The sequence below is a fragment of the Aulostomus chinensis genome, chromosome 9 (genome assembly GCF_037954235.1).
Source record: "Aulostomus chinensis isolate RoL2024-O1b breed Wild chromosome 9, RoL_Achi_v1.0, whole genome shotgun sequence".
Taxonomy (NCBI): Eukaryota; Metazoa; Chordata; class Actinopteri; order Syngnathiformes; family Aulostomidae; genus Aulostomus; species Aulostomus chinensis.
Window position 1 is genome coordinate 26,781,712 of NC_141328.1, and position 27,962 is coordinate 26,809,673.

The 27,962-nt window shown below is 44.4% G+C and overlaps 1 protein-coding gene across 2 annotated transcripts in view; it reads left to right on the forward strand.

Moving 5' to 3' along the window:
• Positions 1 to 2,644: 2,644 nt before the first annotated feature.
• dip2ba (DIP2 acetate--CoA ligase B (putative)a) overlaps positions 2,645 to 27,962 on the forward strand; it is a 43,098-nt gene continuing 17,780 nt past the window's right edge. The window contains exons 1-11 of one of the 2 annotated variants that reach the window (XM_086214695.1): positions 2,645 to 2,777; positions 2,941 to 3,056; positions 22,583 to 22,654; positions 24,282 to 24,437; positions 24,636 to 24,761; positions 24,957 to 25,187; positions 25,279 to 25,407; positions 26,265 to 26,276; positions 26,651 to 26,770; positions 27,301 to 27,498; positions 27,680 to 27,771. In XM_086214695.1, coding sequence (XP_086070821.1) covers positions 2,972 to 3,056; positions 22,583 to 22,654; positions 24,282 to 24,437; positions 24,636 to 24,761; positions 24,957 to 25,187; positions 25,279 to 25,407; positions 26,265 to 26,276; positions 26,651 to 26,770; positions 27,301 to 27,498; positions 27,680 to 27,771 — 1,221 coding nt within the window. In that variant the 5' untranslated portion in view covers positions 2,645 to 2,777; positions 2,941 to 2,971. Of the gene's footprint in view, positions 3,057 to 22,582; positions 22,655 to 24,281; positions 24,438 to 24,635; positions 24,762 to 24,956; positions 25,188 to 25,278; positions 25,408 to 26,264; positions 26,277 to 26,650; positions 26,771 to 27,300; positions 27,499 to 27,679; positions 27,772 to 27,962 lie in introns of both variants that reach the window. The other variant, XM_086214696.1, reaches the window with a different exon arrangement.

Below are 27,962 nucleotides of genomic sequence, written 5' to 3' on the forward strand. Positions count from 1 at the left end.
AGTTCATTAACCGTTTCTATGAGACTGTTCTAGAGTTTGTCTGTGTGGGCTCTGGACTTGATGTAACAGTTCATGTCACACTTCTCAGGATGGATGCACATCCTTGCTGCTCGTCGCAATTGCAATGAATCCTTTGTGCTCTTTACCAAACCTTAACAAAGCCATAATGACAGGTTTAAAAAATACATATATATATATATATATATATATATATATATATATATATATATATATATAAAATCTCTGAATGTCCAAAGACCACCTGGTACTTGTTCTGGGGCTCAGTAATGTCCGACTGTTATTTTGGGGTTCAGAGGTCACAGTGACACCACAGCTCACTGCTTGATACTTGCACTTACAGTTTCACTCACAGTGTCTGATTGTCATGCCTTAATATCACATCTGTGCCTCCCACTTAAGAGAAACACAAATTAGTGTGAGGAAAAACATCCTATCCTTTCGAAGAAGAAGAAGAAGAAAAAACAAAACAAAAACCAAAATGGATCATTGGTTTGTTCAGGAAAGAAAGAGGAAGGATCGCCCGGTGAAGCCTTTTATTTTGTGACATAAAATCGAATGCTTGTCTGTCATCTGGTGGACGGACGCTGCAAAGACATTTTCTCATGTGAAAATCTGTGAGGGAGGAAAAAAACAAAACAAAACGAAAAACAGAAAAAAACGTTGTTGTGCTTCTGAATTGCTCCAGTTCTCTAAGAAACCCCACCCGGATGGACTCCCACAATAACACCTTAACACGTTTGCTTCTTTTTCCTATGTGTTTTCGTCCCTCTGTCGTCTGGTATGGTCATATACTTGTAAAAATGTGACATTGTACAAACGAGATATCTGTCCATTAACGTAAGGGCATGACTTTATGCACTAAAATATTGCAAGTTTATTGTTGCTTTGGAATTTTGTTCATTTAAGTGGTTCTTTTGTCCTTTTTTTTTCGGCCTTTTTTTTTTTCTCCAGAGATATCGGATCCTTATTTAAAAATGATGTTTTGTTTCTGTGCTGTATACATGAACGGGAATTTGCTCAGCAACTTTAATACTTCAGACTGAACCTCGTGTCCCAGCGTGCCGACGGCGAGCCCATGTTGTTGTACTGGCGCTATATTAGCCTGGCAGTCCCTTTTTATAGACAATTTATATGAATTAAAAATTCAAACTATATTTAGCTTTCATGTGTTCATGTAATTCATGTCATTGGCGCGTTTTCTGTTGTTTTCTTTTGTTGCGTGCTACTTTCGGCACTATACCACCTTCGTCATAACACTTGTGATTGTACAGATGAAATACGGATCTAATCTCTTTAACACATTTCCTTTTATTTTGTTTGTTTCCTCTACAGACAGATATCATTCACCCTGTTTTGTTTAAAAAAAAAAGGTTTTATCACTTTCGTTGTCAATTGGGTCAATCAGTTCTTTTCTAACTTATTTTTTTAAATTGGTCATCAGCGTACTAATAAGGCAAATGTTGTGAAAAGAGAAATTAATTATAAAATGCAACAATGTGAAAGTTGCACATAGTCTACTAATATTTTTTTTCACACTCCCATTGTTGGACTGATGATTTTAAAAATTGTCCTCGTACTGTAAATATCTGTACCATATGAATATATTTACTTTTCCATGCATGTCCAAGTGGAATACTATGAACACTTACAGTGCTGCAGTTTTAATTAAAGAAACTACATCTTAATGAACAGTGTACTGCCTTTTTTTTGTTGTTGTTTGGGATTGTTTTTATGTTGGATTCACAATCACAAAGATGTTTTTCCTCACGTCCAGCACTGTTAAAAACTACACTTGATCACTTTGTTGATGTGAGGATGTTGTACTGCATCTGCTTTTGTAATGAAAGTGTATTAATTGTGCTTCTCCACTGCAGTTTTGTCTCATAAGATTGTTGTGTGTTATTAATAACTGAAGAAACTCGTGTGGATCCCATCCTGGCTGTCCTGACATTTTTATTTTTTTCTTATTAGTTCCGTTTACTTGGTGTTTTTGCGGTGACACTGAAGGTGTGGAGAAAGGACATTTTCAAACAGCACTTAACAATTTTAAATGGGTAGACAAAAAAAATAATGCATTCATTAATTACAGGAAAAAAATAAGGGCATTAATGCACCTTCAGCGTTTATGTCTACTTTAATAACTCATCAGTGTTTTGGTTTTCATTTGAGTGCGTGGATGCCTCAGTGTTTAACAGCAGGAAGGCAAATCACTGCGTTGTCAAGAGTGTTTTGATTTATTCTAAATCTTAGACATTGCTACTGGTAGTCGTGGAGCTTATGTGCACGCGCACACTCACACACACACAGACACACACACTTTAAATAACTTAAAGAAGTCTATAACAGGTGACATCCTCTACCACTGTTGCTAAAATGAAATTTGCAAAGCATCCTTAAAAATATGAGTGATAGAATAAAGATGGAACTAAACAAAAATGAACGTGTCTTGACTCGGTTTAAGCGACGCAACCAGGAGCCGTGTTCTTATGGTGCTGAAATTTCCCGGGGTTCCCTGAAGGGGCCCCTGGAAGTCTGTTTTGATAATGGAATCGCAGCAGCCTGAAACTTCTCATTGTCCTGTCGTCCTCGGGTTATGAGTGAAATATGTGTGAGTGTGTGTTTTTGCCCATGAAACGCCAGAGGGAGCAGCAGTGTCGGCGTGTGTGAGTGTGTGTGTGTGTGTGTGAGTGTGAGTGTGAGTGTTGGGTAGGGATGCAGCGAGGTGAACGCAGTCACGTGATCGCTGGTTGCCGTTGGTGAGTTTTCCCATTATGGCGGAGGGGCCGGCCGTGCGGATGGACTGTCTCTCCCACTCTGATGCTTGTTTTGTGTCTTGAGGGAGGGCGTTTATTTTTTTTATCTTTTATTTTTTTCATACACACCCCCCCCTCCCCCCGTAACAAACCGGCGTCTTTTCAGCTCGGCTGCTCTCGCGCGTGTCGGTTAAACCATGGCGGACCGCGGCGTGGATTTGTCCGCCCTGCCGAAAGAGGTTCGAGACCAACTGGCGGAGTTGGACCTGGAGCTGTCTGAAGGTAAAAGGAGGGGAGGGGAGTGGAGGGGAGGGGGGCGACGGGGGTGGGGATGCTACAGCATATTTGTTAGATGTATCTCAGGCTAGCTTTTGTAAGTTATTGGATGAGAGTTCACGTCAGACACCACCTAGCTTATTTAGCTTATTTAGGCTAATACAGGATGTGTGCGTGTGTGTGTGTGTGCGCGTGTGTGTGCACGGGAGCTAGCAGTGTGTGACAAGCAGCTTTGTGGAGGAGGAAGAAAGACCCTCATCTCCCGATGCTGTAACGGCTGGTTTAAGGGCAAACCTCGATGTTTTGTGATATGTCTTTGCTGTGTGTGTGTGTGTGTGTGAATGTCAAAGCCATACACACATATACATATATGTGTGTGTGAGACAGACATGGCCAGAGGCTAGGCCCGGCTTAGCTGGGCTTGACCCCTGTCATGACTTCCCTTCCCTTCCCTCACAATAACGTTCACGCGTCCGGTCACCTAGACGTGTCTGGCTGTCCGCCTGCGCTCGGGTTTCTGTTGTGAAACCTTTCAATGGGGTAAAACTGTGAGTCACGCCGATGACTGGTGTCGGGATGTGTTTGCCGCCGTGACGAATGGAGACCCACAGCCTGTCCCGGGTGAGGGTTGGTACATGAGATGTGGTGTGTTATCAGTCACATGAACAGGGCCATTCACACCTGCTATTACTGCAATTAGAGGTTTACCTGCCTGAGCGACTCACCGTGTTTCACACTCCTCTTATAAACCTGTGTCGGACATTTTATACGTCTGTTTGCAGGGGACGGATGTATTAGAGGTTGGCAAGGTATCAGTACCGCATTATATATCCTGATACTTCCCCTTGCACCGTCCATACACTGCATCCAATGTTTCTATTCCAGTAGCTGGTGTCATACACTGAAGGCTGGTGTACGGATGTTCACATTATCTGTACGAAAACATGTTTCTATGATATTTTAAATTTTGTACGAGCTGAAACACACAAGCAAACATAATGAATCTCAACAAGCGAGGCCCTTAAATCCTCAATCGAGGGCTCTGTGTTTTTTCCCTTCAGGATGAGCGAAGGAGACGAGAGTCAAACCGGGGTGATGCAGAAGTCTGCCGGCAGACCGATATCTTCCTTAGAATAACCAGCGTTGGTACTGGTGACCGGCCCGTTTGATGGTGCATCCGTAGATGTGTCGTAGATTAATTGTCTTGCAATACACGATCATCCCAGAATCACCGCGTCATGATGCTGTCGTTAGCGTTGGCAAAGTATGTTGAGTGTACCGTGGGTCACTCTAAGATCCCTGGTATTTATTGTAACTACACACTCGGTGTTTGAACCATTCATGCATCCAAAGCAGAAGTCAGCCCCTCCCCCCCCCGAGCAGCTGTTGGCCCCTGTGCTGCTCCAACCTTCACCGGCTCCCGCTGTCGCATCCCTGAATCCTCCTCTTCCCTTCCCTCATGGCACCTGAGCTGCATTCCTCCGACTGAGCAGCGTGACTCCATTGATTATCACGTGGTGTATTTTAGTCTGGAGGGAGCCGCTGGTGATTCGCATGCCGACCGGCGCTTAAAAGCAAATGAGCTTTCAGCCATGCCTGTAATCTGGCTGTAAAAATGAATATTTGTATGTGAGAGATAGGGGACGTACCCCTATACAATAACAGTTCTATCTTCTTTAGCGTTTGAGCCACACTTTTAGGCTGACACGGTGGCGTCTCCAGGTTTTGTAACAGCTCTGAGTTGGAAGGTCAGATAAAAGCACACAGGCTTGGTGTGCGGAACACCAGCGCTGTGATGGGGATTTTGAATCTTTTAGCTAATTTCTCCGAGTGCGGATCTATGTGACATTACAGGCTGAAGCCTATCAGAGCCCTTCAGTGGGCTGCTGATACGAGGACATATCCAGTGTTGGTGGGATGCCACCGTCCTGTTGAAGCTGTATCCCTCTGGGTCTACATCATGTTTGCATCAATCTCCATGAAATCTGCTACGTAACAATCTGTATTGTTTAATAAAATGAAAGTACATGTCCTCCCGAGTAGGGCTGGGTACGGTGTGTGTCACCATACTTTGCAGTCGGATATATAATTTACCGAAATCTACAGTATGCAGCTGGAAGTGCAGCTTGCTTTGTACCACCTGCATAGTTTAATAGTGTGTACATCACATTATATTGATAACTCGGCTAACAAAATGAGTCAAAAGGATTTAATTCCATTACATTACAATGATATTTGCGTACTTGGGACAGTTAAAAACCGTTGGTGAACACACTCAGTGTAGCTGCCGGTGACATACACGGGTTGATTCATGTTACACTGCTTTACAATATTCTTATCGGGGGTTATGATAATGATACAATATTGCGGGGAAGAAATAATGTGTGTACTGCTGCATCGAGTCCTGAGTCCTGAGATATAGAGTCCCAGTTCTTCTCTTGAATAAGGACCATCTTTCACACGTTAAGAAGTTTTAAATGTCTTCTACTCTGTCAGTAATTAATGCAGCTCACTGGTTGGCTTATCTGATGCCACGCTTGTCGGATTGATGTCTCCCGTCGTGAGTGTGGTGGAAAAATGTTGCAAAAAATTGGGAGCGCTTGCAGTATTTTCGTTTCGTGTTCATGTGAGCCGGCCAGATATGTGATACGTCGCTACCTTCACCGGCTATTTTTCTGGAGTCCAGAACAAGACCCCCTCTGAACCAAGTGGAAATGCCTTTTCCTGCGTTGCTCGGATAAGAACACAGGCCTGCCAAATGGCCTCTTAGAAAACAACCCAGTTCTGCAAGCCCCCTGTGACCACGGGGACACAATGAGGACCATTCAGCTGATCTGAACCGCTGTGGCCAGGAGCTTTGCTGCCATTTAGGCCATTCAGCTGAAATCTGTCTTTGTGCACGTTGGAATGAGCGGCCTCCATAGGAAGAGAAGGGAGGGGCAGACTTGAGAAGATGACGTGTTGTATGTGTTAGCGCCGGGAGTGGTTCCCCTCTCACCCCGCCGTCCCTCAACTGGGCCTGGGCTAAGAGTCCATGTCCGCTTGCTCTTGTTGTTGACTCGTCTACCTTTTTGACTTTTAATCCAAATATGTGACACAGGAGCACTTTGTTGCTGAGTCAAGAAATGTTTTTACGTCCGCCATGGAGGTCGTGATGTTGGTGCAGTGTGTTTGTCCATCTGAATGACGCAGAAGATACTGGGCTGATCTGCATGAAACTTGGTGGCGGGGCGGATGACAGAGGAGCCATTTCATTTGTAGCGGGCATCCAGATTATTAGTTTTCACTTTTAAGTGGTGAGAAAGGAGGATCCTTTGATTTTCTTCATAAACTCAGGAAGTCCAACGTGGTTCATTCATTCATTTAATTCATTTGTAGGTCTCACCAGACAGGGCTTCAGCTGTGGATTTGCACACAACGTGTGTGTATCAGTCTTGTTGGTCCGTTTGCTAGCAGTATGACACAAGAACTACCAGGCAGATTTTGATAAAACCTGACGGGAAGGAGCACGAAGAGCTGAATCACTAAGGAGTAGCAGGATTTTTTTTTTGTTGTTGTTGTGAGGATGGACTGTTTTTCTTCTTTAAATTCAATTTATTTCTCCGGAAAAAAACAAATGCATGGAAAAATTTGGGCAGATTTACGGTAATAATTTAAATTTAAAAGCGTAGGTTGTTTTGTTTTTTTCTTGCAGATTCCATTTAAAGTTTAAGGGCTACGGGTCTTGGCTGAGAGCACTCCCAGTTGGTGAATAAGTATCTGGGGATCCAGGCCAAGTTGTCACATCGATGATGAGTTGTGACCTGCGGTGACTGCTGGTTTCAGTTTCCTCTGAGTTCTGATCAACACTCTTTGTCATGTGTTGGGTGCACATGAGGGCTTGTAAATATAGAGGAGCATCCCCAGTGCCTGTTTCTACCTCTGGTCAATGTGTGGTGACTGGAGAGCCCAGATTATTGCCAGTTGCTTCCTTTCTAGGCCAGTCTTCCATTTAACCAGCCAACTAGCAATCAGATGCTGGATGACGGCACTAATCTGGACCCAGTCTAGATCAGCCGGCCGTCCCCTGACCCTGCTTATGATAGACAGCATGTACGACAAACCCTGAAGGATCCTCGCCAGCATATCCCTGCTGTCTCTGTATTATTTATGAATGAGATGGGCAGCAAACTTGTTTGTGTAAGTAGTCGGGCAAAGAGCGTGTGCAGATTAGAGGTCTGATCCACTTCCTCAAACTCAAGCTTTTGTGCTGCAGAGCTGTGTTTTGAACGGTGGAGGTCTGCGTGGGTGGAAAAAGAAGAAGGTGGTGAGTCGTTATGCAGTCACCTGCTGTGTGTCAGTGCCACGCTCCTCCATTTTTGGCCACATCACCTTATGAGGCAGCAGACTTTGAAAGATTGTGCAAGAATTGGGAGATTTTGTGACATTCCAGCACTGACTTCGCTACACAGTCCGACCCGGCCCCAGCTCTGCCACAGAAACCGTGCGGCCGGATCAATCCCTTCACATGATATCATCGCTTCACCCAATGCTCCTCATATCTGTGCATCCGCTTTACAGGAAGCTGTCAGTATGAATAGTTCAATAAGAACTTATGACGGGAGGGTTGTATTATACTGCATTAGACTGATCTCCTGTAGGTGTTAAGACTGCATAAGCAACTGAAAATAGATGGAGACTGACGTTTGGAACCTGTCACTGACTCCATCTTGCTCACGTCAGTCAGTTAGATTGTAGTACGTCGTGGTGCGTCTGTTCATGAACTACCTTTCACATGGTCTCGTTTGGAATTATTCATTTTATTCCCAAGAAATGCAGCAGATTCTCGTTTTTTTTAATAATATAAAGGTTCACTAAACATCCATAAATACTTGCTTTTTTGTTTTCAAAGTTTATGTGCAGTATAGACCATGTTGGAGAACTGCGACAGATAAAACTAATAATCGCTCATTAATTGTAATCGAGGCAGTCGTTTGAAATGATTGTTGTGATGTTCTCAAGTCATGTTGTCGGGTTCTACTTGGTGTTCCTCAAGGATTGGCTTGTGAGGTTGTGTCTCCAGCCAGTGGAACCAGGATTACTGCAGCGACTACTTGCCTGCTTGCTGCGATGCCGTTTACCAAAGTGTTCAAAATAACACGTATGAAAAGGTAAACTCATGTTTATCCCTCATACACAATTTTTCTGCCCTTTTTGAAAGCACAATGTTATAATTTCTCCAAAATGTGTGTTTTTTAAGTCTCATACTGTGAGACGTGGGATGATTTAATTATTATCCATTTACACTTGACAACTGAGAACCACAAAACCCGAGATGAGGTACGATGAGCAATAGTTTGAGTCAATTTTCCAGCTGCACTTGCAATATTCCTTCCTTCCTCTGCAGTGTTTTACCACATTTGAATGAGCTTGAAGCAGTCCAGCGTCTTGCATGTCAAGCCTGGTGTTTCTGTTGGTAGTGCATGCTACTGTTGTTTCTTCAAAGCTCCCAGAGCCTCGGGCTCAGCAGATGGTTCCTCCTTTTGTGAAAGGTCTTTCTGTGTGTGTGTGTGTGTGTGTGTGTGTGTTTGCACATGCAAATCTGTGTACGTGACATAATTCTGTTTTTTTTTAATAGTTAATGATGGTTGCTGTGTACTCCTCCAGGCTTATAGTTTATTGAATTATTCACACGCTCTCAATAAATACCAGGACACCCTCACAGAGGTGTGTGTGTGTGTGTGTGTGTGTGTGTGTGTGTGTGTGTGTGTGTGTGTGTGTGTGTGTGTGTGTGTGTGTGTGTGTGTTGTGCTTGTTATGGGGGACTTCTTCACATTCCCCAGGGAGAGGCTGAAGCATGTAAAGGAAAGTGGACTTAGTTGAAGAAATGATGATATCTCAGTCATTAAAGCTCAGCTCCTGCACACCTCTTGTGCAGGAATGTCATTTTGTTCAGAAGGTGATGTCTGAATATACGAGGTTGCTAACAGGTGTTGTCAGATTTTTCTGTGTAGCACAGCGACACACAGCAAGACATCGTTCCTCCGTAGAGGAAAGGTTGAATACAGAGGATGCGTTTCCTTGAATCCATGAACAATCACAGTACAGACGACTTCTTCTTACCGTGATAAATGTTGCATTTCAAGTACTCAAAAATGGTGTCTTGAGCTCACAAAGATGTGTTTTTCATTGTTGCATCTCTGCTTTGGGACTCCAGAGTGCAGAATCAGCCATCTGCATTTAGCTTGAAGCTACTGGTGCTGTTATAAAGGCGTTCGTTTCGGAGAAGCCTCGGTCAGCCATTCCTTCATCTCAGGCGTCCTGTGTCAACCAACTACACATAACAGCAAAAGTATCTCTTAAAAACTCTCAACCCCATCATCCGGTATAATCCAGGTCTTCTTTATCCAGCTGTGGTCAGAGATTCACAAACACTTTGACTTGAGCTTAAAACAAACTACAACATTTTAGGTGTAGCGCTTGTTCATGGTCGCAAGCCCAGCTGCTGCAGGAACCACCTCGCTGGCGCTGGTCCACTCTCATCTGTGGTAGGACCGAACCAGATAAATGTGGCCGGCTCTTTCTGCTGTCAGGAGTCACACAGAAGTGATGCAGCTGTGAAATAATGTCTTAGTGAGCTCAACACTCCTGTTACTGAGGACTTGAATGGCAAAATGCACATTTGAGGTGAAGTATGGCATGAAGTCTGAGAGGACGTGGACCGCAAAGAATCGATGGCACCAAGCATCCTGGTTGAAGCTTCTGTGTTTGCAATCATCCTCCTCTGAAGTGCTGTTGAGCAAGAATGCCACTAAAATGGTGTCTGACCTTGTGCTCTGTCCTCCCTGCAGAGGAGGGCCAGTTAATGGATACAATTTAACATGACATAAAACGTTGACATTCAATCATAACAGCCATCAACATTTATGTAACCAACTTAATCGGAGGTGTGACACGTTTACTGAGGCGGCAGGGCCGGATCCTGGCCGGTGGCAGACCTGAGAGTCAGTGCAGCAGGGCGTGTCTTCATCTCCAGGGCACATCCATCACATATTGACTGAACCTGTTTTGGTTTCCTGTCTCACGGTGCTGAAAGGTGTGTGATGCAAACTGTGACTCATCGTCATTGAAGAATGAAGGAGGATAATATCAGACCCTTTCTCCTAGTCAACACCCACCTTCGTTCAGCGTCTTGACTCAGCTGGGCCTGAGGTGACAGTGAAGCACCTCTATGACGTTGCATTGCGCAACCCCCCGCCCAGTTCCTTTGTGGCCTTCAGGCGTTTAGTCAGGGGCCCCGTCTGTGACACGCTAGAGAACATTAACTCTGATTTATATCTCAGAGGACAAACGATGAACTCATTGGTGGCTACACTGAAATCAAGCCGTGTTGTGTTTTTTGATGTGGGAAGCTGATGCAGAGCCCCTCCATCGTTAGGCTATATCCACTGCTTGGCCGGCCATGTGACTGTGCTAATGCTGAGGAATGCTCTTGTGAATATAAATAGACCTGGCTGGCAAGACAAATTTGCTTTCATGCCCGAGGAGGAGAAAACAAGCATCTCTTTGACACAAAAGCTCGACCATTATTGCAGCGGAGGCCAGCCTCTCAACATCCCAAGGAGTCAGTTCTAATTGTGTGTATCTCTCTGGCTGAGGCTAATGATCTTAGCTATTAGACAGCAGCCAGTGGCGAACCCATACACAACCACCCGGCTGCCTGGCTGCTGCATGTGGGTCACTGTTACACCAATGGGTTGTGTGTGAAATACTGCAGCCTGTTGGACACTGCCCGTCTCCAGCCATCAGCAACTTGCTGACTGACGTTAAGAAAGTCGCTATGGGGGTGCTAATTGTAACGGGTTTCGTGCTTTGGGGATTTTTACCATGCTTGTCATAAATTTTGACACTAGTGTGCTGCGTGTTTTCTAAATGATGTGTGTGAATGATTTCAGTATACCAGGGAACTCAGGAGGTTGCGGCCAGCAGCTCTGATTATCAGAGCCACGATTCCAATATCGAATCAATTTTTGTATTGATTCTAGTGTATGTATGTATATATGTGTATGTATGTATGTATATATGTATATATGTATGTATGTATGTATGTGTGTATATATGTGTATATATATATGTATGTAAATATGTATGTGTGTTTGTATGTGTGTGTGTGTGTATATATGTGTATATATATATGTATGTAAATATGTATGTGTGTTTTTGTGTGTGTGTGTGTGTGTATATATATATATATATATATATATATATATATATATATATATATATATATATATATATATATATATATATATATATATATATATATATATATATAAAAAATTTGTTACCAGGTATCAACACCATAACAGAGGCACACATTTTTGTAGTCATTGAGATAAATGTATATTTATAACTGCTAGTATTGATTTACAGATTTGTGACGGCTGGATTGGTGAAAGTGACATCACCAGTGTGAATGCTGGATATGATAGATGCTATTTAACAGTGACTATTGACCTTAATTACCATTTATAACTCCTTTGGGGGGGGGGGGGCATGTCACAGAATCAATGACACTGGTTCGTATTAATTATGTGTCTTAATTGTGGTCGTGTGCACCTTGTGCCCCACACACAGAAACTGGTAACATCGGATTTGTTTATAATATTGAAACATTTTATTTTCCATATTTGTGTTTGTAGTCAACAGCTGATGTGAGCAGTGGTGTGACCCTCAGCAAACTGGTGCTCTGGAGGTCTGATGTCATGAACATGGGAGCAAGCATCCTGTCAGACATGTAGCTCCACAGGTCCGATGCTGGTTTGCTCGTCAGTGATGATATTTTGTAAGATAAAAAAAACAAAACAAAGAAAAACCAACTGATTGCCCCACCAGGTGACAACCATTTTGACTCTGACCTAAACCCTGAACGGTTATCTCTTATCGCTTCAGAGCAGTTTTTGTGCTTTCGTTCAGGAAGCTTGGCAGGAAGTCTCTGGCCATTAACCCGGTGTGTGTTGTAAACCAGGTCTCCCTCTACCTCATTGTCTCTCACTCTGATACTTCAGCTGATCAGCTGCAGCTGATCATTACAGCCTTTGAAGGGCGAGTGGAGAATAGACGGTCCTCTCTCAGCAGCTGGTCAGTTTCTATATATGAAAGCGCAGGCCTGCGTCACAGGAAGGGCTGATGGGAAACCACAGCTCTGGGGTAGAGGCAAGGTCCTGCAGTATATGTTCAACGAATGTTTCCGAAAGGTCAAGTCTGTTCTCTCCAGTCACTCACTGGAGAGTTTTTGTTTTGTTTTGTTTTGGATTTGTGCCTCACATTTGAATAGTTCCCTCTCTCATGCTTGTGTGGAGTCAGAGGGTTATCAGAAGTTCCCAGTTAGTGGAGAGGTCGTCAGGAAACCCCCTCGACAAGCTGATGCGTATCTCCCCCCTCCTGGCCCCTCAGAGCACATTGTGGTAGATCTTGGCTTGTAGTCATGGACCCCCTTAATTCAACTCCCCAGAGAAAGAGGCAAAACAAAGATCATTCAGACGCATTTGTTGGGTGTGGTCTCAGCCGTTTAACCTGGTTTCTGCTGCTGCTGTGAGCTCACATGCTGTTTATTTCCTGCATTAAAAGGAAGCAGTATGTTAATATTCTGACATACTGTTAGATCAGACAGGTAGGAACAGTTTCAGTGTTCAGGATCGGTGTTGTTCATGGTGGTGGTAGTTTTCCACAGTAGGAACAAGTGGGCTGTTCCAGGTAGGAAGATGTCTGGTGATACTGATACCTTTACTTTGATACCTGAACAATACTTTTTGGGATGCATATCAAAATTGAAAATTACATCACGCATTATGTTACAAAAGTTAGGTTTTCAGTTTCTCGGCAAAGACTCAAAATAGTTGTCTGAACATGAAAAGAGAATCTGTTTTACCAAAATCTGGTTTAGCTTAATTTGACTGTTGCAGCACTGTCTGTTTTGGCACTTCTGCATTTTCCTTCTTTCAGCCCTTCATGTGTTTTACAACCCAAAAAATAAACCACAACTCTGAGGTTTTCTATCTAATCATGCAGTGACTTTTGATACTTGATAGTACTGAAGCAATTTTGTCAGTGCCGTTAAAGTATCAAAGTTCGATGCCCGACTCCTGGCAGGAACCATCCCAAGGCAGAGGGGCGACATAAGTGACCTCCAACTGGGACAGGAGACCAGGACAGTGCCGAGAGACAAATAATGTTCTCCTAATAGGTGAATTATTGGTTTTACTTTCGCATCATTCCTCGCCCAGGCATAGCTGGTGGGGTGTGACATTATGCACTTCTCCTGCGCAGCGCCTGAACAGGCGTTTGCAGTGTAGAGTGGGACTTTAAAAGGCCTGGTATATTTCTCTTTTACACGTTCCTCTAGTGTTGGACCTTGTTGACCTGTCCCCCCCAGATTCTGAGCCATCGCTTGCAGAGCAGTAATAGATTCCAATCCTGATGACAGGCTGTTTAATGACTGTGAGCACTGAGTGGGGGGTCAGGACCACGAGCTCTCCGGAGAATGTATCATGGGCAGTAATAAGGTCTTTGCGGTCTCAATGTCAGCTGTACCAGACTTACCACCCTGAACCTTAGTCTTCCATGCTTTGGTATGATCTCATAATATTGATTTAACGAGTTGTTAACGTGTCCTCTTTTAACCCGCCATCCATTAGCAACTAAGCCCAGTCAAGGTGTGTTATTTCTGCATATGATGGACCAGGACATTTCATGCTCAGCTCAGTTCATACGATGATTTGTTGTCACCCTTTGCATGTTGAAATGAAAGGTCACCAGAGGAGAGTACTGTTCAGGTGATGTACAAGGCTCAGCGAGCACACCCACCTCAGACCCCCCCATCTATTCTTTCTGTGCAACAGTGAAACCTGATACCCGTCCTCACTTTCATTGCTCAATACATTCTGGTTACCCAGCAATGCTGAAACACTGGTCTGTCACGTGGTTCCTCAGCCAGGAAGCCTCTGTCTGAATACTGTGTGTCTCTGTTCTTTACAGTGAGCTAAATTAAGTCAAAAGTCAACATGCTGACCTTGTCACGCTGGTGTTAGCTCTGTTCAATGAGCTACAAGTGACAGCGTAACACACAATGGTCACACACAGTGGATATTTTGACCTGTCACTCGAGGAACAGCAGAAATCTGTGGTTAACATTAACAAAAGCAAATCTGATTTGACGTGTGTCAGCAGGCCGTGACATTGAGTCAGCACACACAGAAGCAGGATCTTGAAGCTTCAGTCTTCACTTATTTCATCATTGACACCCATATTTAGGTGTTTCTGGTTGAAGATCACGTTGGAGATGATACAGTCTCGTGCGAACTCAGAACAACGTCCAGACATGATCCCTTTGATGGTTGCCCTTTTACACAACGGGAGGTTGTCAGTGTCGAGCAACTACCAGACCTGCTGCTAACGCTGTGTCTGGTTGAGGGTGGGAGGGTGGCGCCTGCACATGTGATGAAAGCAGATGACAAGTAGGTACATTCCAACTAGTCACACTACAGAAGAAGAAAGGTATGATCTTCTTCCAGTAGACAGTCTAAGTTGAGCCGGAATACTGTAGGGATAAAAATGCGCTTCTTAATTAATTAAACAATCCACATGTGGCTGTTTTTGATTTACTTAGATGAAAGTCTCCTCTTCAGCTGAATGCTGAATCCTGTGGCAGGTTTATGAATCTGAGAGCACACTTTTTAAATGGGACAGGTTTGTACGGGAGAGGGCATGTCCACACATGGCCCCCTTTTTCTCAGCTGACCCTCGGGGGCCTCCGCAGGCTTTGTTTTAGGGAATTGGCAGGGCGAAGTCATTTTCATGTCCTGTTAAACAGGCATTCTTACATTCAGCTCCTCCAGATTATGTCTAAACAAGTTTAGATTTGCAGTGCATCCAACTGGAGTTTGATTGGCAGGGAAGCTGGTTAATCTTATCTGAAATCAAATCTGGGATTTGGACTCATCTGAAGCTACAAAAGCACAACTTGTCAACAGAGACTCGCTGCAGCTCCACTGTGCTTCGGGCCAGACTGGCTTTGCAAACTTTTGCTGGTTATTAACAGGGAATCCACTCATGCCCTTCTAATGTCACTCATCTGACTCATCAGTGACCCATTCACAGTTGTTCATGGCTCTTGTCTCTGCGATGAAGTAATTTGCTGTGATAGTCTATAAAACTCGATGTGTCACACTCAGGGCTGTACACATTGGGAATCAGTGAGTCAGCAGAAGCCAAGATAAGAAGGAGGAGTAGCATTTCTTTGGAAGGTAAATCAGGAACCGTTGAGAAACCACAAGTGTTCCTTGGCTATAGGTTTCTCTTTGCGAGGCAGTGACGGTACCTGACACCCCCCCCCCCCCCCCCCCCCTCCATTTGGGTCAGACACAAGAGGATAACTTGAAGCCTGGGAAGATGAATCCTCTTGTGTCTGACCCAAATGGAGGGGGGGGGGGGTGTCAGGTACCGTCAGCCACGGCGATGATGTAGGTGTGATGAAGGCAAGACTGAAAAACAAAAACAATGGCGGCTCCTGTAGCGGTTAGCATAGATGCTGCAATAGCAGTAATTATATCAGAACTGGATTACAGGTCCTCCCTGAAAGAGGAGCAGAGGAAATACCTTGAAAGTTTCTCTCGATGGAAAATGTGTTTTCTCTCATCTACCTGCTGGCTTCAGCTTTGATGTCAGTTCGTGATGTAAATTTTTTTTTTGAGCGGATCTCTGATGGCTCTGTGAAACAAGCAGTCTGAAACGTCACATAAAGTTTCTCACTGAGCCGAGGGAATGAGCCTGCAGGTCCTCTCTAACTGCCCCTGATCCGAGACTCCGCCTTTGTTCCACAGCTGAGTGGTGCAGGGTAAAGCTCCCTCCTCACTCAGTAGAATGCTTTAAAAGCTTGGAAGGAACAGCTGTTTGATTTATCTGGCAGCAACTCAGGATGCTGAGCATTCTGCTGATTGCGCCTGACCACAGAAATGAATTGTTACCAATAGTTCATAGCTGATATCTTAAATTTTGATCTCAGCACAGCCAACACAACTGGGCTGAAGTGTTTTTGTCCTGTTCAGGGAAGTTGACCCCTTGGTCAGTCTATGTGTTGGTGTGTGTAAGTTTGCGGTTCAGGTTTTTTATTGTGAGAAATGAAAGTATCTGCTTCTCTGTTAGCGTTTTAATATTTATCTCCGTCTACATCCCCAGAACGAGTTGCTATGGCTGATGATACTTATTTCTCTCAAATATCAAATCATTACGCTGACTGTTGACACATTCTGGTGACACTTCAGGGACACGGGTGATGTCCCCATAGCACAAATGTGTAGTCACTGACGCAGTAGAGGATCAGATAGAAGAATTTCAAAAACAAGCTGGTGTGAAGCTTCCATAGCATTAAAACTAATCTTACAGAGGGTTGCAGTGATTAGTGATGAATAACAAAGTTGTCTGAGCTAATCATGATTTGCAAGCTGCAGTCAAGACCTCAGTGCAAACAAACAGAAATCTCTGTTTGGAGTCAAAATTCTGTCAAGAGAAATTTCACTCCTCCAGCATCTTTCTCAGCTGGTCGGCGGATTTCTTCAGCCGTCCACTTCATCCTCCCTCTGAAACCCCCCACACGGACTCACAGGGTCCCAGAGGAATCGTAGGCCTACTTATGGAGTGGAAAACATTGGTCCCAGAGGTGGGAGGCTGATGTGCAATACTTTGAATCAGCAGCTAGACATGAAAAACTCACTGCTGTTGATATTTAATAGCTGTGATTCATCTGCTGATACACTGATTAAAAGCACTTGCGAACTTGAATGCGGCTTTTGAACAAAACTAGAACTTGATGCTTGTTTAGTTTTCTGGGACCTGAGAAGCTCCAAAAACCGCACATTGGTTTGCGTTTCTCCTCCTTTGTCTAAAACACATTCAAGCATTCAAAAATTGCCGGATACTGAAGAAATGTTGATCACGTTATTTAAAGGAATCTTTACATGTATGGAGTGTAAAGACTGGATTTTTTTTGTTTTGTCATATCCGACTGCTTCAAATTTCAAGTTCGATCTATGCCAGTAAACTTCTAAAATCCATTTGAACCGTCAACCAGGTGCCATCAAAAGGCCTCGGTGTGGCAGTCATTCATTTGCATTTCCCAACAAGCGCTATTTACCGTTGTTCTCAGCACAGTCTGCCTGTTTGTGTCCTCATGGTCTCTATAAATAAGATCCTGTGGGTGATGTTAGTTCCTGTCCCAGGACCAGTGTTTATATGCACATTTACACGTAAATATGCATACCGTAGCTGAGTACTTTTGTATGTGGTGGTGCTGCGCGCCGTCCTTCTGTCATTTGCGTGCAAATTCTACAATTCTACACTTTCATTTGGCAGACGCTTTTGTCCAAAGGGTTTTCTCATGTTGGTGTGTCTTGTGAGGCTGAGTTGTAACAGTGCTGTATGTCAGCATCACATTTGTCACAGACAATAAACCTCTGATCATCAAAGAAAGCTTTGTGAGGATCAGGTCCAGATCTCTGGCCAGGAGCCAGACTATGACCTCACAGGGTTAGAGACTTTCCAAAGGTCCGAGGTGAAGGCCGCCTTCAGCGCCGTCATCTGCATTGTCTATCATTTTAACAAGTTTCACAAATGTCCAGATGGAGGGGTGTAATCTGTTAGGGTAGTTGTAATCTCAGATTATGGACTAGGATGAAGCCCAAAAAAATGATGGCTGATTTTCAGAAATGTGAAAGGGAGGTTTTATTTACCACTCGCTGTGTAATCGTGCGGATGGTTGTGTGTGTCAGTGTTCAGAAATGGCAAACTTGTCCCAACATTGGACCAAATGTCTTTCTGCATTGGTTCTTTTGGACCAAGGCTGTATTTGTGGGAATGTTGTCGACATTTACTTTGATGGTTCTTTCATGAGTGAAGTGATGTCGATTGTTCCACCGTCAGATTGTATCCTACAACGCTGAGCTTCATTTCAGCCACGAGAATCTTCACAACAACCTGTAGGCGTCAGTTTGTCTAGAAGTGTATCTGCCAGTAAGACCACGGTAAACTTAAGGTTTAAGGGGGTCGCATACGATAACAACCAACTTGAGAATCATGTGTTTGCCAGTAGCGTGTGTGACATGCAGGTAATTGTTTGCAAGCAGCGAGAGGAACTGATACTGTGAGATGAGGAAATGGCGTGTGATGAAAACAGTCAAGTCACTTCCTCCCTGAGCTGGCCAGTCTCAGTTTTGAGGCGACCCTTCATAGACTTTGTGATTCTTTAAATGCACTTGCATTTTACACGCCGATAAATATGGAAGTGGTTTGCAGCTGCAAAATGAATTACACCAACAGCAGATGACAACGGCGGTGCTGCCACACGCTGAACAGAGAAGTGAAGTGACTTGATGCCTGTGGTGATATTAACATAGAAATGGGTGATGTCATGTCGTCACACACGTGACTGCAGTGTTCATTAGTTGGAAAGCGTGTATGTAGGCTAATGGTGGACCGGTTCAGCAAGCATAGGTGTCGGTTTGTGTTGCATCTTTTTTTTGGGGGGTCACAGGGTTTGACGTGACCTTGCAGAGTGAAGATGTGGGATTAATAGCATTAATTACTGCTCTTTCTCATTTAGGTGAGCAAGGGCCAGGTGTTGTGCTGCATGCTGGCTTACTGGAACTAAGTAGAGTAGGTGCCCATTATTAGTTTGGTCAGTTAGAGCAGTGCCACCCAGCTGACATGTCACATAGCCTGTTATGTTCAAGTTCTGTATTTTGTCCTCGGATGTCACCTCAGTAACTTTGCATGATTCACAGCTAATAAAAGCCCACTTTCTTTGTGATGTCTCACTTCCTCAAGTCCAACAAAGGAGGGCAGCATGTACTTACCTCATTGTTAGAGGCTTTAATCATATTTAATGAGAACATCCCACATTGTGCGCATCTCTAGAAGTATAATAGGTCTGTTGAGAGCAAAAAAAAAAAATCTGTGCGTTGTTTATAAAAATGTAAGAACTAAGAGTGTACCAGCTACAGTCAATGAGACGATTCAGTGTTTCGACTGCTTGGAACAACAAATGGAAATTACTATTGAGACATGAATGTTAGCCACCCTGCTGCAAATGTCATGTATTTCCTCAGACCTCAAGTTGGAGTTCAAGCTTCTGTCTCTTCTGGATGAGGAAGCACTGGTGACCACCCTCTGCTATGGGGGCAGTAGACCTCCTCCTGGTCCTCAAGTCATTCATGTCATTACAGCCGGGTCGCTCACTTGATTGAGCTGAAGCCGTCAGTTGACTTTTTCAATGTGCAAACATTTTAGAAGTGAGAAAAAGCATGAAAAAGGCATTCCCCCGTGGAACACTCTTGTCACATATCTCATCCCCAAGCTTAAAACACAACATGACATGTGAATGGCTCCCCAGCTGCTGGGTTTAACCAGCATTTGTTGGGGATTTACAAATCTGCAATATGATTCAATGGCTTCAAACTGGAGCACACAGATGAAGCACCAGTGAGCTGCATGAATACCAGCGCTGGTTGAACCTGAGGTGGTCAGTAAAGTCTGAGTTAGAGCTCCAAAATGTAAGTGAAATTTAAACAAAATTGCAGTACGGCCTTCTGCAAGTTTCAAAATTGCATTACAGGAATTTGTTAAAGTTAAGTGTGCGTCAGATTACCATCTCAAATTTAAGACCATGGTGATGCTGAGCTTCCTTGCCTGCACGCTAGATTTGACAAACTTAAGAAAACATCTTTTTTGATGCAGATCCCCAAATAATTAAATGTTTTTATTTCCATGGGGTTTTCAGTGAGAATTAGATCAGTGATGTAAACATGAACATTCTCTCTCATACTGCAATATCAGTCCGAAAAAAATGCAATTATGTTCTTTTCAATATGGTGCAGCCTTAACCAGAGTGTATGACTTTTACTGTAAAATACCCTTCAAATCCTGTTAAGCTTCAATCAGGGGTGTAACATGGACTGCTTCTTGTGTGTACGCTTGTGTGTGCTTACCGCTCTGTGACCCTGGATGTCAGCTGTGAGGGGATCAGCCCACTTCCTGACACGTCTTGAGGTCAGAGTTCAACAACAGCAGTTTGATGGAGGAGTCACAGGGTCACTGTCCTCTTGTTTTAAATGAGCTCTGAAACGCATCATGTCCTCCTCAGCGTTTGGGAAACCATCTTGACGTAGATGAAATTAAGTAGCTCAGACAACAGGAGGATTACGATCATCGCTAATAAGAACTGGCTGACCTTTGTTACGGCATTTGTGCATCTGTGAAACAAGAATACACCCAGCCTCTTCCACAGTTCATTGATCAGGTCCACTAAAACACACACACACACACACACACACACACACAGTGCTGGCCTGACACACTGACACAAATCTCACTGTACAAACCTGTAATTCCGCAGCTCGAGGCTCCGTCAACATTCATTAACATGCATTGATTCATTACCACCCCTCAACCAACACCACCTGTTTTTGCACACACACACACACACACACACACACACACACACACACACACACACATACATACAGTTAAATTGTCTTGCTGCAGCTCAGGGGAGTTTTTTGGCCAATCAGCACGCTCTCCTGGCCAGTTGTCCGTCTGTTAGTGTGTTCTCCAATCAGCACATTCCTCTTTCTCTAGACAGACACAGGGAGACCATTTTGGCAGCCGCATACACAGGGTGGGGTAACACTCATATCCTGTCCTCTAACCTCAGATTACACACCCACACAGTCACTGTACTGTTTTGCTCACACTCAAAACACCACATTCTTGTACTCAAAACACACAGCTTTTCCTCTGTTTTGAAGCAGCTGTCACAGTCACTCTTAGAGGGCTTCGTGCGTCTCTGCCCACTGCTGACTACAGAGCCAGTGTGGTCGTGCCAGCCTGCGTCTGTTGTTATGTCCCACACCAATACAGACTGTCCTCTGTCTGCTAATGACTGGCCTCCCTCCATCTTTCCATTCCTCTCGTCCTCCCCCTTGGCACCACTTGGCCACCAAGGCAGGACAGGGCTTGACAGGCCTCTGTCTCTGGCAACAATGACAATCCAGTCCACTGCAATCATTTTGCTGGGGATTGCTGCGCTCGTGTGTCTCTGTCTGGGTTTGCTCCTCGGCATCAACAAACGTGGCGCATGTCTAAGATTAGAGGACAAACAAGGAAAAAAAATGACTCGAGACTCCAGTCCTCCTTTTAAAAAAAAATGTATGCTCAATATGGACAAACTGCATCCAATCACAACCTCCATCGCTCTCTAAAACTTTGCTTGCACAAACCCCATGACCTTTATAATCTCGATGTGCTGTGAAACCTCTGGAGTTCCACCTCTGGTGATCCGTGAGCTCATCTCTGAGGGAAACCTCTTTTCTTGATGTTTTACCAGACAAACGTCACGCACCAGTGGATTGTGACCACTTGAGTGTGAGAAAACATGTAAGGACATTACAGCACCCAGTATCCCACCCAGTGCTGACTTCTCCAGCCCACCTCCCTTCAACCTCTGCTGGTGAACTTTACCCCTCCCTCCTCATTTTCTTTCCATTGTTGTTTAGGCTCACACCAGGAAATATTGTTCCTCTCACTTCCTCCATTGACTCTAGCCATGTGTTTATCACCTTGTCTCCCTCTTTGATTTTCCACCTTCTCCTCCTCCTCCTCTCAGTAGGTCGGACCCGTTGTCACCCGTCAGTGCGGCGGAGGTGTCGGGGGACTGAAGCTAGGCAGTTCTGCACATTGCACTTGACATGGAAAACAGTGTTATCGCTGGACACTGAGGAAGGGACAACAGAGTGAGGGCTAGTGCAGCTGCAGGATTGTTGCTGTGTGAAGAGAATGTAACGAGATGAAGGCGTGTGTCATACTCATAAGGGGCGTGTCTGTATGCTTTTGGGGTTCTGGTCAAGTGGACTTTGTCTCCACTATGTTTTCCAATAAACTCTGGTGGTCTGGCTCTGGTCCTAGCAGTCCAAGGCTGAGAGAGGAAGGGGCGGTGCTGGGTGAACAGTGGGAAAGAGGTGGGGAGCAGATAAATCACTGTGTCCCATGTGAAACTGGTTCACATGGCCTCTCTTTTACACTGCTTACTATCCCAATTGTATTGTCCGATAGCCTTCGGTTTGCTCATTGTTCTCCTCCAGGCCTGGTTATCTGCTGGTGCTGTAATCATATTTGGGTTTCAGCTCGAAGGAGGTGTCTGAGTGCTCATCATGTTTTTTCAGCAGCGCTAATGTAAATCCAAACAATGGTGTTATCTCCTTGCTTCGGTTTAAATGTTCTGAACCATCAACATGAGTAGATTCCATAGATTTGGTCTAAAGAGGATTCTTATTATGACTGGACTCTACCCCTGTATTAGCTAAAGCAGAGGCTGTGAGTGTTTTGTGTCAGAGGAATGCTGTGTGTTCCTTATCTGGTTTGTGAGTGTGTTTGTTCAGTTCTCTGGTGTTTGTGTGGTAATTATGACTAATTTAACAGTGTGGTGTCGCTGTCCTCTCCCCCAGGTGACATCACACAGAAGGGCTTTGAGAAGAAGCGAGCCAAGCTGCTGGCCTCCTACATTCCCCATTTACCAAGTAAGACCACCTCCTCTGCCCTTCCTCACTCCTCCTGCAACCCCTCCTTACTTCTCTGTCCTGTGCAGACGGAGCATTTTCTCTCTCTGTAAAACATCAACTCCCCGCTAATTATTATTACTGTGATAAAGTATCTATTTTAATGTGGGTTTGTGTGTTAGATTTGTTACCTTCGTAGAGCAGGTAACTTCAGTGTGTCAATAATATTCTTTGTCCAAGTTTTCAAAGAGAATCTCTGATATTGTGGGGAACCCTAGTGGCTAATTTGGGAATTGCACATATTATAACCAACCAACCCACAAGTCACTTGTTTGTCATCCTGTGACTAACAGTGTGTCGAAAGCAGAGTTAGTTTACGTCTTCTCAGGGGCAGGGAATCGCCACAGTGAGCCAGTCGTGTTTGCGGTGAGCTAATCTGTTCCCTTTTTTGCTATCCAGCTGCCTCACACAAGGGTGTGGTGTTTCCTCTTGGAAAATTGCACCACATTAGCATAGGCATGAAAACATTCTTCTCTGTGTGTCATCACAGGTCAGTTTGAAAAGTGTTATTTCTCGCCTTCCTGCTCTGCTACCGCACAAATAAGACCGGCCCTTACCCGGCTGTGTCTTGAGCTGCCTTTTACGTACATTAAGTGTTCAAACACATGGAATTGAAAGTGACTGCTGAAACCTAGGAGGCTCCCGCACATAACCACCCATGTCTGCTGGGTCTTTTTGCTGTTGTGCTGTGGAATTTGATATCAAAAGCTGGTATACAGAAGCACTGAAGAACAAAATCTTACATCTGGTTTTGCAATGTTGTAAGACGATTTTATGATGTGGTATTGCACAATTATTGTCAGTTAAAATGACTTACAGGAGTGATACTGAAGGGGTTTTTCATTAAACAAATGCTTTATTAAACCATTTTTAAAACTGTGTTATGTCTAATGTAGTGGTGGGAATCAGAAAAACTTCACTCATACAGTAAACAACTTGTCAAGACGGCATCAGGGTGGTTAGTCCATGACGCCAGCTGTTTTGATAAAATGTCAATATTTTTCACAGTGTATCAATAACAATTAGCAAGAGAAAGTAACACAGTATGTTGCAGTATCAGTATATCGTCCCATCTCTGAAGTGAAAAGACTCCATTTTGACAATATATATTCGATTATGTAGGAGATCCACATGCGCAGTTGAGATTCTTCGTCTAGTTGCTGTTTTCACTGATAATGTGAATAAATCTACAGTAATGCAGCTGCCAATGTTCAGATCAGCCCTGTTCACGTCCTGCACTCATCGCCCTCGATCGTCTTCATCCGTCTGAACCATCGTCTCCACAGGGACCCTCCCAGGCCCTGTGGGAGGAGAGGACGGTTGACTAAAATATATGTATCCGACCCAGTTTCATGTACCCTGTTAACAGCTGTAGTTTCGTCTGTCAAGTACACGTCCTTGTTTCATGGTTAGAGTCCTGGTAACATGGCTATATTTAGAGTATCATATAATATTCATGCCTCCATGCTGATGTAATGGGATTATGTAAAACAAAGCATCGTCTCTCTGTGTATTGTTTTCCGAAAGATGGTTTGTTTTGTGTTAATGTTGGCCAGCGTGTGAGTGTTCACCTGCTCCTGCTCTGTAGGGGTGGATCTGTCTCTGCCAGATGTACAGCTTTCCCCGGGCCACAGCGCTGACCCCAGCCCGAGCCCTGAGGCCCCGGGCCCCTCCACATCTTCAGCCTCCAAACACCACCGTGCACACCGTAGTGGAGGGGCCAGAGACGAGCGCTACAGATCAGGTGCACAACATTCTTCACGAGTGTTCCTCTAAGAGCAAAGTTATGAATTACATACAATACCTGGCTAAAATATTTCAATAAAACACTTATCATTGACCGACAGTGTGTTGGAAAAGTTTCCTTGTCTACTTTGCATTATTTTATGACTCTTTATCCCCTCTGTATTTGTCTCACTGTGTATTTTTATTCATGATCAAGACATCCATACAGAGGCTGTGCAGGCAGCACTGGCCAAGCACAAAGAAGAGAAGATGGCTCTGCCCATGCCTACCAAGAGACGCTCAGCCTTCGTCCAGTCACCCGTAGATACCTGCACACCTCCAGGTAAACTTCCTGTCTCGTGCTCCATGTCCAGCAGGCTGGCGTAATGATTATGGGATCTGTGTTTCAATCAGAAAGTGGACTTTAGTCCCTCTTAACTATCAGGTGTAGGAATATTTCACATCATTCTAATAAATGACTATTGCTCCAGAATCAACTGGTCCTGATCCACCGCTGCATCTTTTCTGTCTCCACCAGACACGTCTTCTGCATCAGAGGACGAGGGCTCGCTGCGCAGAAAGGCAGCTCTCAGTGCAGTGCTAGCCCAGAGCCTGCAGAGCCCCGATTACTGGATCAACCGTTCCGTCCAAAGCTCCTCCACATCCTCATCTGCTTCCTCCACCCTCTCCCATGGAGAGCCTAAGACGCAGCCACAGCCCCCACCTGCTGCTTCAGTGCTGGCTGATGTACTGGCCCACACACGCATTGGTAAACTTCCTTTGCACAAATCAAGGGATACATCCTGATAATGGCTGGTTGTTGTTCTCCATTAAAATAATCTCTTTTTCTGCTCCTTTAGAAAACAGTGTCCCCCCAGATGTGACATCTTCTACTTCCCAGGACAGAGGGTCGAGGGTGGACCTGCCTCCTGCGGTCAGGGGCATGAGCCGCGGGCAGAGCCGCTCCAGCATGCTGGATACTGCTGACGGTACACTCACGCACTCACACAACCAGGATCCATCAGTCAGGGGGTGTACGTGATCAGTTGCAGTCGAGCTCCATTAGGTCGTTAAAGTTGGCTACTGCTGTTGTCCCCATATACATGAACGGCGAAGAATCCATGTGTTCACCAACGCCTGTCCCGTCTCAAGAACTGAAGCTGGGCATTTCCCGCTCACAGCTGGGTGGGATTGGATTGTCTTCCGGTACATCTTTTGTCTCACACCACACAAGTTAGCAAGGAGCGTCTCTGTTGAACAGTGGACTTCAACTACAAACTTTAAGTGAAAGGGACGACTCCTTAGGTTAAGACCTTGTTGTTTCTTTGCCCTCCATGCTGATGTCCTCCTAGAACGTCTTGTTCCACTTCCATGTTCAACACAGCGGTGAAATACACAGAACATAGACAGGACGCTGGGCCAGTTCGGGGTGATTGAAGCAAAATAAATTTGATTTTTTTCTAATATCATATTAACATGCTGAATGTCTGTTGGTGTGTACATGTGTTGATCAAGTGTGTTTACAAGTGTCATTCTTTTTTTAATGTGTGAAAAAAAATGTGTGGAACTTGATGACTTCTGTCTGGTTCCTACGTTGGATCAAGAATGTTCGAATCATGGCAGCTGAGTGACATATTTCTGTCCTGCATTGACCCTCTTTTCAACAGCACTGTGACCTTCTGATCGAAGTTTGTTTAAATCATGAGCCATTCTTTCCAATTTTTTTTATGAAACACCTTCATCATTCTCAATTCACTGTGTGGCGAATGCCTCTAATGACAGATGTTTTGTGTTCTTTCTTTTGGGTCCATTAATCCGTCCCTGTCTTGCCTTTCATTTAAAAAAGGAAAGAGAAAAGGTAATGTCAATGGAAACCTGGGAAGGGGAGGGATGTTGAAGAGGCCCGTGTCAGCTTGCTTTCCAGCCTGCTGTCTGTCAGTCTTCATGTTTGTGTCGTGACTTAGGTTTAGACGTAGAGAACCTCCTATTATCCTGAAGGCTGTCCACTCTGTCTCTTTAAGTACCAGTTTTCCTGTCCAATCCTTCCTGCTGCTGAATTTTATCCTGACTTTGTGCCCATGCATATGATTCTGCCTGTGTGAGTGTGTGAGGAAGTAGAGATATGTGTTAGAATAGAGCTGCGTGTGTGGATGAGTGTGTGCATTTATTCAGTCTGTTTGGCACTTTATTTGCATATTTGTGTGATGGTTGCTGTTCTTGGTGTTTGTCCAGGTGTGCCTGTCAACAGCAGAGTGTCCACGAAGATCCAGCAGCTGCTGAACACGCTCAAACGACCCAAGAGACCACCGCTCAGTGAATTCTTCCTGGATGACTCCGAGGAAATAGTAGAGGGTGAGTCACATGGTCAGAAGTGAGTTGGCTAATGCCAATCATGTGCTAACACCAACTTTTAGGTGTAACTTGGTTTTATAGGGCTGTGCAATAAAATCAGTACAGCAATGTATTGCAGTATTTTTGATTTCACGACATACCAGCCCCTAGTATCAATATTGTATCCCAATATCTCATGACCCACGAATGTTATGGCAGCCATGTTTCAGTGTGTTACTGTTTAGTAAATGACACACTCACTTAAATGCATTACATTTTTCATTATGTTGTTGCATTTACTGTGCTCAGTTACAGCTGTGCAGCTTTGTAAGTTCATTCCTGTTAAATTAGAATTGAAGTTTTGAAGTGAATGTTTGTAAATCAATGTCTCTGTTATCCATGTAATGCAATGTACGTAACAGTAAATGGGTCCCAGCTCTACTTTGAATTTTGAGTACTTCATTATGCATGTATGTATGTATGTATGTATGTATTGTATTGTGATACGTGTGCGAGGTCCACCCAATACTCAGCCTGACCGTTTCATCCAGTTCCTCAGCCTGACCCCAACACCCCGAAGCCAGAGGGACGTCAGATCATCCCAGTGAAGGGGGAGCCCCTTGGTGTTGTAAGCAACTGGCCTCCTGCCCTTCAGGCTGCCTTGGCCCGCTGGGGGGCCACCCAGGCCAAGAGCCCCGCCCTCACTGCTCTGGATATCACAGGCAAACCCCTCTACACACTCACGTATGGTAAGCTACTGTACGCCTCGTCTCAGACCGCTGTTGATAGGTTTGTGAAGGCAGTAATGTCAACGTGAACCTGTAAATGTACGATTTCTCAGTCTGAGCCCAACAACCGTCCTTGAACACAACACGAATGCATGAAAGATTATCAGTAATATAAGTTGTTGTTGTCTTGTGTTCCACACAGGCAAACTGTGGAGCCGCAGTCTGAAGCTGGCCTATACCCTACTGAATAAACTTGGCACCAAGACAGAACCAGTGCTCCAACCTGGAGATCGAGTAAGTCAACGCACTGGCCCACATTTGATAATCCCTCCTGTTTTTTGGTGGCATGCAGGATCAGGTGATCAGCTGGAAGAACAAGGAACAGTGGTAGTTTTGAAGCACTCTGTACTGGGTGTGTATGATATTAAACATTTTTGGATTAATTAGTACAACAGATGCACTTGCTGCTACTTACAGCAGAGTTC